Source organism: Nelumbo nucifera, chromosome 3 (assembly GCF_055504915.1).
Source record: "Nelumbo nucifera cultivar China Antique chromosome 3, China Antique-T2T, whole genome shotgun sequence".
Classification (NCBI taxonomy): Eukaryota; Viridiplantae; Streptophyta; class Magnoliopsida; order Proteales; family Nelumbonaceae; genus Nelumbo; species Nelumbo nucifera.
In genome coordinates this window covers 63268388-63280821 of record NC_142651.1, presented here as the reverse complement: position 1 = coordinate 63280821, position 12434 = coordinate 63268388, and the positions used below count along the sequence as shown (strand labels likewise).

At 35.7% G+C, this 12434-nt stretch overlaps 1 protein-coding gene across 4 annotated transcripts in view; it reads left to right on the top strand.

The window, feature by feature from the left end:
* Positions 1 to 8901: 8901 nt before the first annotated feature.
* The window catches only part of LOC104609445 (uncharacterized), a 29507-nt gene continuing 25974 nt past the window's right edge, over positions 8902 to 12434 (top strand). For 3 of the 4 annotated variants that reach the window (XR_737270.3, XR_737269.3, XM_010275770.3), the window contains exons 1-2: positions 8902 to 9155; positions 9434 to 10481. Coding sequence is in view for 2 of the 4 variants with exons in the window: in XM_010275770.3 (XP_010274072.1) it covers positions 10404 to 10481 (78 nt within the window). In the remaining 2 variants the exon portion in view is untranslated. Of the gene's footprint in view, positions 9156 to 9379; positions 10482 to 12434 lie in introns of all 4 variants that reach the window. The other variant, XM_010275771.3, reaches the window with a different exon arrangement.

The window sequence follows — 12434 nt, the reverse complement described above, 5'->3', positions numbered from 1 at the left end:
ACATCAAAGATAGCCCAATCCGACACCTAGTGCAGTATCATAATCGAGTCTAGGGGTCGGGTGTAACTTTCCAGTTTTGCCCATCAATCTCCAAGGTCCAGGGCAATACTGGAAATCTGGTCCAGTTCAAAGATTCAATTAATCCTACACTGTATGTGCCTAGGGTCTCACCCTGGCAGCTGAGACAGGCCACCCCAACCGACTTGGTGGCACCACAGTGTCAGCCTTGTCAGGATAGGTCTCCCCAGACCGACCCACTGGCTGTGAACATTCTAAACTAACACGAGTCTCATTAAGTGTCCAGTTTAAGGGTATTACACAGAAACATACCAAGGGAACATGAATCAAATATGTATCTTTATTCATTTACAATAAACTCATAAAGTACATCATTCTGATTGAAGCTAAGGGCATACAAAACTGTCTAACACGAACAACCCAAAAATCAAGAAAAATATTCAGAACAATTCTAAATATAATTCAAATTTAAATATTTAATTTCAGATCAATTGCCCAAAATCTAGGAACAAATTTCCCAAAAAATGCTAATTTGCGCAAATCGGGTAGAACGCCTTCTACCCATTTGCGCAGTTCCAGATCTGGTTAATTTTGGATCAAGATTTGAACCTGGCTCTGATACCACTGAAGGGATGAAAGGTCCATCATATGGATGGCTGAACCCTGCAGGTAGGTTGGGCGAAATTTCAAAAAATTCTCTCTCTCCCACGTGGGAATCACATTCCCTATTTTTGAAAACTACATTTTCAATGATCAATCTTAAACCTAAACCAGACCAGATTTGAAACCAAAAAGGGAGTTGAGAGTTATACCTGATACGAAGTAACAATAACCTCCAATGAAGGTCTTCACGCCCAAGGAAAGATCCAAAGACTACTTCCACCGAAGATGACACGGTGTAGGATGAAGAAGAATTAGCAGGATGGCTCTTTAGCAAGAACCTGATTCTTCAGAAAGAATCTGATGGAGGGCTAGTCAGCACGACTTTTGATTACCTTTTCTGCCAAAAGGTAATATCAAGAACACTTCTTGATCTTTCCCACAGGTGGAGATCGAACTGGCATGGCGATAGGAGCAGAAGATAGGAGCAGTCGAACTACAGGTTCTCTCTTTAATCTCTGAACTAAGAATTGTGTTTTGGAGGTTCTCCCTGCTCTATTTATAGCTTTTAAAGAGAGCATCTCCTAATCCCATTAGGAGTTTCATAATCCAAATCTTGTATTTGGATCTAGACTCTCTTTAAAAGATAAGGATAATCCCTTATCTTATCTGTAGATAAAAATCAGGCCTCCTAATCTAATTAGGAGTTTTATGATCCAAATCTTTATTTGGATCTGGACTCTCTGAGTGGATAGGGACAATCCCTTATCCTATCTACTGATCTAAATCCCAGAACCGCCCCCTTTTAATTAATCTCATTAAGCCAGTTCGAATTAGGCTTTAGGCCCATTAAGTCCATCTGCTCACTTACCCTCCAAACTACTACCCAATTGGATATCTTTGTATGGCATGGGACCCAAACATTGATCTACACATCGGCCACATGGGTTCAGCCTAGCCTCTGTTACAAGGCCTGGCCGAATTCACTATAGGAGACAGTGAACCCCTGAGTCCATCACCATGGGCTCTTAATGGGCCCAACATTTACACTAAATGGTCCATGGGTCAAGCCACCTTATAAAAACCCAAGGACTGTGAGTAGATGCAAGATTAGCCCATCAGGTATTACCCTCAATGGTCTTACACTTAACCTCTCAGCCCATAATGATCAAACACTGCCTGACAAGAGAGAACCTCTCCCTCGACTGTAGGGTACAGTGTTGCACTCTCTACTCACATGGATCCCAGGAATTAAAACCTTTTGCAAACATTTTGAAACCATAATATATATATATATATGTATCTCTATGCAAAACAAATTTCAATGGTTGAAATCAACTGTCGGAAGTTTTGGTTTCCATCAGAGAGAGTGCATCCCCGATTATTCACTTTGTCCGACAAAGGGGCTGATCCTGTCACTATGATCATCCACTCAGATGAATTCTTGGACTGTCCCAACATACCTAGGTTTTGACCCCCTTTAAGGATCTCACTGATTGGCATATCAAAGATAGTCCAATCCGACACCTAGTGTAGTATCAAAATCGAGTCTAGGGGTTAGGTGTAACATTCCAGTTTTGCCCATCTATCTCTAAGGTTCACGGCAATATTAGAATTCTGGTCCGGTTCAGGGTTTCAAGAAAACCCACACTACATGTACCTCAGGTCTCACCCTGGCAGTTGAGACAAGCTACCCCAACCAAATTGGCGGCACATCAGTGTTAGCCTTGGTAGGATAAATCTCCTCAGATCTATCCAACGACTGTGAAGATTCTAAACTAACACGAGTCTCATATGTGTCAAGTTTAAGGGTATTACATAGAAACACACCATAATAACATGAATCAAATATGTAATTTATTCATTTACATTAAATATCATAATGTACATCATTCTGATTTGAGATAAGGGCATACAATGTCTAACACTAAAATGATAAGGTTGAAACAATTTTGTGGCATTATGCTGCCTTCAAAAAAAAACGTAACAAACAAAAGAAAAGGATTAAGATGGTTGAATAAATATTAAGGAAGATGATGCAGCAACCTTTACTGATTAGAAAAGTAAATTCCATTATGAGAGCCTCCAAAGAGACAATGCAGATTGCGGAGAACTAGAAGGGACAAGTTTAAATATTCTCAAGTCACATCCATTGAATTAAGTAAATAGTTTTGATGTCAGTAATTTCAGAGATAGGGGTATGCTAGAGGGTAGTGTGAGGATGGCAGGTTAGTGGAGAAAGTGTATGCTTTGGGGGGGTGGGGATAGTTGTAATTAGTTTTTGAGATAGCTGGAGTTGAGGGCAGATTTTCTGGGTATTGTTGCTTGGGATCTGTCTTTTGAGGATGGGGAGAGTGACTTTTATGGGGGCATTGACAGGAATGGCAAGATATTTTAAGGTAAAGAATTAGACACTAACTCCTTCATTTGCCTTTCCATGGTGTGAATTGCCCATTTAGTTTTGGCATGTGGTGTGTCTATTAATGGCCTATGGAGAGGATGGCAAATAGTTGCTGCCTATCAAGTGAAATCAGCAAAGACAAGAAGAGGTGAAAGGAATAGAATGATTTTTGACCAAAAACAGTCTCAAGAAGAGGTGTTGATTAAACAAATTATTGAAAACCTTAGAAGATGGTTGAGTATTAACCTACAGTTCAAGGATGATCTTTTGTCTTCTTTTTTTGTTGTTGACATTTTTTGGGGTCTCTTAATGGTTTATATGTGCACGATCTCTTTGTATAGTGAACTAACATACTTGTATACTTCTTTTTGATTAATATTAATACAATTTTACCCTAACTTTTAAAAAAATGCTGTACTAGTTGCTCTCACTATGTCCTTATAAATGGTGTTTATGTGCTAATTACTTTTTTTTCTAATTCTTGGTCAATAGTTTTATTATTTCTTGGTTGGTGCTCATTTGGTAAGTTGTAGTAGGGTTAGTAATTGATTTTTAAGTTGTAGTAGGATTATTAATTGATATTTAGTGTTTTAGCTGATAGAGTTGGTAGGGGTGTAAAATCTCAGGCTAATGTGAGTTGGAATTTGAGAGTAGCCACTTTATACAAAAATGCCAAATTTTAGGTCCATATCCAGTCCTCCCCTCCCAAGACCCTAAATAGCCAGCACCAACATTGGGTAATGACCCTTCTAGCGGTTAGAGTTGGTATTTGAGTTCCCATGTAGGGTAGTTTGTAAAGGACCCCCTCCCCCCCCCAAAAAAAAAAATAAAAACAAAAACAAAAGAAAGAAAGAAAGAAAAAAAAGAATTCAGGTCTTGTCTACATCCTCCACCACCAAAAAGATGAAGTTGATGTCCACTAAAACATGGATATCATTTCTTAGGTTACCACTACCTGTTGATGTGTACAAGGAGGTAGACTTAATAGCCCGTTCTTTGGTTTACTCTTTTTCAACTTTTATTTGTTTTATTTTAAATACTTTGCTTAGGCTAGTTTCTTTGTTTTTTCTTTTCTGTTACATGGAAAAGTTGCATAACTTAGAAAAAAAAATGAGCAAATAATAGAAAAATGAAGTCATAGAGAATAAGGATACAAATCCAAAATCATATTGATATTTTATAGAGTGCTCACCTGCATTATTTCCAAGTTGAAACTTCATGCACACAACCTACGTGAAAATTGAAATGATAGACAATAGAGTGCTCACTTCAATTATTTCCATGGTGCAACCACAGGTTTTTATCTTTCACACTTGCTGAAATTTAAATTGAACTCCTTAAACATGTGGAAAGCAATAAAAGGGTCACAATTGATAGTTAATTTTGCAATGGTGAAACCTCTATTAGCTATGGTGGATACACCAAGTTTCCTTGGTTCAATGGAAATTGAGCAGTCTGCTTAACCAAACCTCCCAACGCGTTTGAAACTGGAAGCTCTTGTCTACTGATAAAATTCTCTTTGTCATGAGAAATCTTCAAGTGAAATTCTACCATGTCATCATTGGGCGTTTGCAGTTTCAGAGCTGGCAAGGAAAGTACATGTTTCTGTTGGGGAATTTGAAGAAGTGGTTCTTGGGATTATTGAGGAGGAGAGAACTGTAGACTTTATGCAATGGATGCATTGCCTTGTTTCCGGTCTTCTCTTATATATGTGGATGGATACATTGGATTAAATTTTTATGTGTTAATTGTATATAGTTGGGATGTAATTTAACAATAGTTCACAAATATTTATGAGAAACATTTATTTAATTGTGGCCACTTTACAATTAGCAACGATTGACTTGATTGTTACATATAGAACCTTAAGGTAACAAGTGCTTGATTGTTATTAATTCAATAACAATTCATAAAAATTGTTGTCACAAATATTTATAAGAAACAATTTGTTCAGTTGTTGTTAATTTACAATTGGCAACAATTAACTTGATCGTTGTATAAGAAACTTTGGGGCAATAATTGTTTGATTGTTGCTCATTCAACAATAGACAACAAGGTTATACAGGTTATTGTCTAAGATGATTGTTAGATACAACTCTTCAATTGTTACAAATTTACAATTAACAATAGTTAACAAAATTGTTAGGGATGGTACCATTAGACAATAAGTAATTGGTTGTTGTTAAAACTATATAGGTAACAATTTTTATACATTGTTGCTATACAATTTGTTTGTCAACGTTGCAAATGGTTGTTGCAAAACACTATTTTTGCTAACAATTGGACCAACTATTGTAAAAAACATATTTCGCAATACTTAATTATTGCAAAACACTTTTAACAACAGCTTCACTAGTAACAGCTCGTTCAGTTGTAAATAAAACATTTGGCAATAGTTTTTTTTATATTGGAAATAATATTTGGTCTGTTGCCAAAGATCAATTTTCTTATAGTGAACTCACCATGATTTTTCAGCGTTTCTCTTAAACTCACCATAACTTTTTAAAATGTCCATGGAACCCCATGTCAGTAAATTTACGTTAAACCAACTAACGTTTGTTGTAGATTACTATTTTACCCTTTGCTATATATTTGATCCATTTTACAATATTCCAAGAATACCCCATCATTATTAGATTCAATACCTTAATTGTCTGAACCCTATCAAAAGAGAAAAAACAACACCACCGCTGAATCTTCACCACCTGAAACAAAGAAGATAACTTCCATCAAAGAAGAAATGGACGTCGTTATCTAATCGGTGGCAACAAAAACTGTGGTTTTACTTTGTTTTGGACTATTGGTGAGAGGAAATCAGATTGTTGACAAAAAACAATCATCACCTCTGCATCTTCATCGCTTGAGATGAAGAAGAAAACCACCACCGGTGAAGAAATGGATGCCAATACTTGATTGGTGGCGACAAAAGTCATGGTTTTACTCTATTTTGGACTACCAAGGAAATCAGATTGCTGACAAAACCAATCACCACCATTGCATCTTCATCACCTTAGACGAAGAAATGGATGCCAATACTTGATCGATGGCAACAAAAACCAAAAGAAAATCAGGTTGCCAATTTGGTACTTTATCGTCATTTGAAAACCCAAGCAAATATCTTTGTTGCTAGCTACTGTTGTGCATTCTTGTACATTGTGTTGGTTTGAAGGAAAAAGTAAGGAAAGGAAGGGAAAGGTAGGGAAACCTTTACAAATAGGTTTCCTACCTTTCCCTTCCTTTCCCTACCTTTTCCTTCAAACCAAAGATAGCCTAAGGGTTTGGAATATCTGCATCACTGTTATGACAGGCCTGTCATACATTGTGATAGGAAACCAAACAATACACTTTTTGGATGAGCTTTTGAAACCTCGAATCGCTGATTTTGGGCTCGCAAAGATTGTGCAAGTGAGTTGTAGGAAGGACTCTACGGCTGTGTTTGGTTTGAAGGAAGAGGTAGGGAAACCTTTACAAACCTTGTATAGATTTCCCTACCTTTTCCTTCAAACCAAACATAGCCTAAATGTATAAGGCAATTGGAAGCTTAAGGGAATTTTGGTCATAAAAATATGGTTAATAAGGCCGATTCACCATTTAGGGGCAGTTTGGTCATGAAAATTGCATTTATGCTTACATAGACAGCTTTTGTTAATGAACACTAACATTCCTCTAACAAATGGTGAGTTTTGGAAAACAAAAGCTCATTGACGTGGGGTTCTTTGGATGTTGTGAAAAGTTATGGTGAGTTTAAGAGAAATGCTAAAAGGTCATGGTGAGTTATAGACAATTTCCCTTTAAAATATTACTTAGTTATATAATTTCATTATTTAAATATTAATTATTTTTTAATTGAACAATTCACAAAATCATAGTTTCTACTATTATTACATAATTTTTATTAACTTTGTAAAATATAAAATTATTATTAATTTGAATATTATGAAATGCATTATAATTATTTTTCTATTTTTATGATTTTTTTAAATTTATTACATAATTTAATATTAAATATTCTGTTGTACAATTATTTAGTTCTAATGTTTTGTTAAAACATATAGTTATTAAAATATGTAAATAATATTTAAAATTTTTTATTTATTTAAAAAGCACTTAAATAGTTTTGTTATTTAATTTCTTAAAATATCATTTAGTTATCAAATTGGATAATCTATAAAATTATAATTTATATTGTTATTACATAATTTCATTATGAATTTTGTAAAAAAATAAAATTATTAATCCAAATATTATTAAATCTATTATAATATTGTTATGTTTTTAATAAATATTTTAAAGTTATTACATAATTTTGTTATAATATTTAAATAATTCTTAAAATTTTTAATTAAATATTTATTTAGATACATATAGATGAGGAAGTGGGAGAAAGGATAAATAGGAAATAGAGATAATTTAAGAGGGAATAATGGGTATGTTTGTTTGGAGAAATAATTTTTTAAAACAACACTTTTTCTATGGGAAGAGTGGATGAGATAATAAAAGGGAATCAAAATGGGACTCTAGTAAATGGGGTAGTGGTGCTACTTGACTATATATAATTAGATCAAATGACACATTATTTTCACAAGCAAGAGGGCTTTTCCATAAAACAATTGGGACTATATCTTCTCAAGAAAGAGGATCCAATAATTGAGTACCTTCCACTTTCAAATAGAAGTTTTCTTTATTAAATATGTGTATATTCATTATGAGAAAAAATGGGAATAGTTAACTCAATTCTTAAAAAACATGTTAACCTTAAATGCATGATTACTTAGAAAAAATTATCTACTCCAAAGAATATGGGGTTCATATTAATTTTTGTAATTCAATTGTATAATTTAAATAAAAATCATTATAAAAACTTTTAAATTACAAATTAAGCCTAATTTAATTATTTAAATTAAATATAATTATTAAATAAATAGTGTATCTCAAATAAAATAATAAAGATAATTGTAATTGCACCATATTTTTTTGGGAGAATGATGGTTCAGCCCAAGGGTCAGAATTTTTAGGCCCAAAGTACAGTTGGGGTGGGTGCCAACACGGAATTGATGCCAATTCATGGGTGGGCATTGGTGTATAGAATGTGGGCTTTGACATTTTGAATGTTTATAGCACTATAGTGGAAATCAGAAATCTGCATTGGGCCTGTCCGTATTTCCCTGTATTTTTTTGGCAAGAGCACTCCAATTAGACAGATGGATTGCCCACTCTACGGTAAACAACCGCTACGTGTATGGACAGATTTAGGGGGTGTTCTTTTTTCAGATTTTTAGAGGGGGGGAAGTTGGTCAATGGGATTTTGGTTCCCATTGACCAAGAATCCCATGTTATTTTTTCATATGGGGGCCAGGGAAAGTTTATTTTTCTAGATACCCATCTCCTAGGTGGGTAAATAACTTTCCCACTTAAGGGGAAAGTTGCCAAAACTTGAATGGGACAAAAATGCCCTTTTTAATAATGGATTTTTATGACTAAAATGGTCATTGCCTTATTTACATGAGAAATAAAAGAATATGAGTAAATACACTTACTCGGGTAAGTGTTTCGCAGGAAAAACTTACTCAAATAATTGCATTTACTCATATAAGTAATTTATCGAAAAGCGAACGAGGCCTTAAATTCAATGAGAACTGATTGGATCAATATTGCCACGTGTTAGATATAAGTCGAGAAAGAAAACCAACCCACATGTTCTCCCAATTAGGGCTTCTCTTGTATGTGTAAGTTTGTGCACTTTTTACCCCATTTACAACCCAAACCCCCTCGGCCACTCTCCTCCCCATTTAATTTCTTAGCATGTTTTGTTGTGTTCTTTTATTAACCCTCTTCACTTTCTCTATTTCTAATCTCTCTTTTCTCTCTCCTCTCAGCATTTATAAATAGGCGTTGCTTAGACGCTTCGAGAAATTGGGGTCGCACTCCTTTCAAGTTTCCATCGCGTATGACTTCTTTGGGGTCTGAAGAAAAAAGGAAAAATAAATATATGGACAGAGTAGACAAAGAAGAAAGAACCGAACACACACATACACAGAGAGACACGCACGACAGAGAGAGTGAGAAACAAGAACAGCTTTTGAAATCGGTTTTGATGATCTTGTCCTCCTACAATGTCTTCTTTGTAGCGGACAAGGTAATTATACATAAAAATTAATAAGGTTTTCATCATCATAAGTCTTCTCTCTTCCCTTTCCCCTCGTTGCATTAATGCTCTCAATCGAGCTTCTGCAACTCGTCTTCTGTTTCGGTAGAAGCCGAGAAGAAAGGGGAGAGAGAGAATTAGTTTCTTTGTTTTATTAATTTACTGGGTTTGACATATTTGTATTTTTGATTCGCTTTTGAACAATTTAATATTAGGGTTTTTCTTACTGGGGGTATGATTGGCGTGTTTCTGCTGATGGATTTTGCTAGGGTTTGGTCGGATCGTCAGTGGGGACGGCTCTAATTTTGTGGGGTTCGACTGTTAGGGTTACGATCAGTGTACAGGTTGGCGGAATAAGGAGGGGAGTATTGGATTATTGAGGTGGTGTTGTTCAGTGTGAAGTCGAGATCGAGAGGGGTTATATTATGGGCGCAAGTTTGGATTTTGTTCTGAGTTGGCTTTGTGGATTCAGCTCTTCTGGGGTTGTGTTTAACGACGTTTTTGTACGGTGAATCTGCAGTAGGAGATGGTAGAAGATTGCTTTTCTGGACATGGAAGAAGATTGTATTTTAGAATTTGTGAAAATGGTGATTCAGAATTTCGTATTTCCTTGATTGGAGGTTTGGGTGCTTGTATCTTGTGCTCTCCGAGTAGTTGATTTTCTGTGCTGGGAGATGCTCTTTACATTGGTTTTCTCCGATAAAGAGCAGGTGATGGTTCTTTATTGTCCCGTAAGGGGAGGCAGAGAATTGGATTGCAGTGGACATTCTTCGTTCCTCAAGAAGCCATTTGGATTGACTTAGCTTGATGTATTCTGTACCTCAGATGCTATCTTGTTATTCAATTTTTCTGTCTGGGATGAGATAACCTTGTTCACTGTCTGGATACAGTTGATTTGTTTTTTCTGGTATTTTCCCTATTGGGCACCGGTCAAGCTAGTGCACTGACCCCTTGCAGTAGATTTAATAGGTTGAGTTCATTTAGTTTTGATTTGCGTGGAATCTACACACATCTGCTCAATCCCCGGTTCCATTTCTGGCAAGAGAAGAATTTGGGAAATTTTGGGGCTGAGAATATCATGGGGCGTTATTGAACCTGGAAATGATTGCGGGGACATGGTGCATGGACAGGAGCGCTGTTGCTGGTCCGTTCCCTTCTTGGAACAACAGTACTGGAAACTAAGTCACGCTTTTGTGTTGGTAGAAGGAACCCAAGTTGCTAATTCTGGGCTTCCGTGCAATGTCTCGCTGCTTTCCATTTCCACCACCAGGATATGGAAAGAAGGCTAGGACTGATGATGCCGACATACTAACAAAGGTTCATCTCTTATTTATTTTCTCAATTCTCTTGATTGAACATATTTGCTGGCTTCAGTTACAGTTATTTTGCATTGAATTGTTTATTGTAGCTTCCTATTTTCTTGTTTTACAATGATATTTATCAATGAGTTAGTGACATACGATGTCTCATGAAGCTTTGGTATGACATTCTGTCTGGGTTAAACTATTAAATTTGTTGTGTAACTTATGTTGTATATGCTGATAGTTCCTATGTGTTGAATTGGCTACTTTCTCAAGAGCCTCTGAAACAGTTAGGTTATCAAGCGAAGTATTTTAAATCATGGGTTCATATTTTCCACCCCATGTTCTCAGGGTTTTGTTGCAAATAACCAAGGTTCAAAATTTTGATACTATACGCCCCGTATTGGGCGTATCGTTAGCTTTCTGAAACCCCAAATAAGGGGTGTTTTGGAATTTTGGCACTTTCACGGGGTAGGCAAGCCTAAAACCAACCCCCTGAAACAATTTGAAAAAAACTAAAAAAAAAGTTATAAAGCATTGAATACCCGAAACGCCTGTTTGTGTGTATTGATACTTTAAACCATGCAAATAACACTTTGTGCATGTTCAATCCATTCCTGCAGATGTTTTATGAATTGGGCCATATGGTGTTTATCATCTACTCATAGATGAATAAACCATTGAGAAAGGCTAGAAACAAAAAAGGACAAAGAAAAATAAATACAAGTTTTTGTTTTTCATATCCTCAGATTTATTCTTTGCAATTCAATTCTGACACCTTAAAGTGCAGCTGAAAATAAAGGCAATCAGGTCATGATATCTTCTTTCATATACCTGGAGATATTGTATTTACAATTGATTTTTGGGATACTCAATAAATCTTTTTCAATCTAGTGTAGATGGTTGACCTGCATTTATATGATCGATTGCCAATACCTGAATATTAGACTATTTGCATGTAATTCTGGTAGCATTGGGAAAGTTTTAATTATAAAAATAGCCCAATAAAAACAAGCTAGGTAATGTCATTTAATAAGTCTGTCCCATGTGTCTATAGGGAAAGCTAAATGGACTTTTATTATCCTTTATACATAATTGGTGCCACTTGAGCTATGTTTTTTGATATCAAGACCTTATGCGACCTTTCACACACACAAAAAAAGACCTTATGAGAGGCTTTGTTGTGCATATTTTTTAGAACTACCTGAGCCCAGAGTTTCTGGTTCAGATACATGAATCTGCCAATTATAATGTTTGAGGTGGTGCTTGGATATATTAGTGAAATTCCTAGAGTTGGAAGTTCATGGTGCTTGGACTTTCTCTTCTTGACCACATGTGCTTCTTGAAGAACATGTTGCATTTTTTTTTGAATAGTAAATCAAGGAAATATTGCAATTAAAATAAAAAGGAGTATGGTGCCAAATAAGGTCTAGCACCCCATCTCAGAAAAAGAAATACATACAACAGAAAACAGTTTTCTCATTTTTGGATTTCAAATTTCAACCTAAGATGCCAAACCACAGAATTAGCTCTTTTTTTTATCAGCAACTGTAAATTTTCATTAGATTAGAAAAATGATATAGTGCAGTGAGTAAAAAACATAGAAAAGACAGTGAGAGATAAAACATCTTTTCTCTCCCCTTAAATTTCACCCTTCCCTTACAATTGTGCCCAGAACAGAACTTGTCGTTCCACCCCTTGTTTTGCTAGAGTATTTGCAAAAGAGTTGGTGCTATGCTTGCACCAGGTGAATGATACTTCCATATCCCTGTTAGCCATCTGAATATTTTTCTTTTCATTGTTGTAAATTCACATCTTCATTTCATCACTATGCAGCCAATTTACAACCAACCGTGAATCCCCCCTTCCACTACTAATCTCCTAATATTCAAAGACCTTGCGCTTTGGACTCCTTCCATCATTGCCAAAACCTCTTCTCGAAGAGAATCTCCCTCTCCCGCCAGGCCTG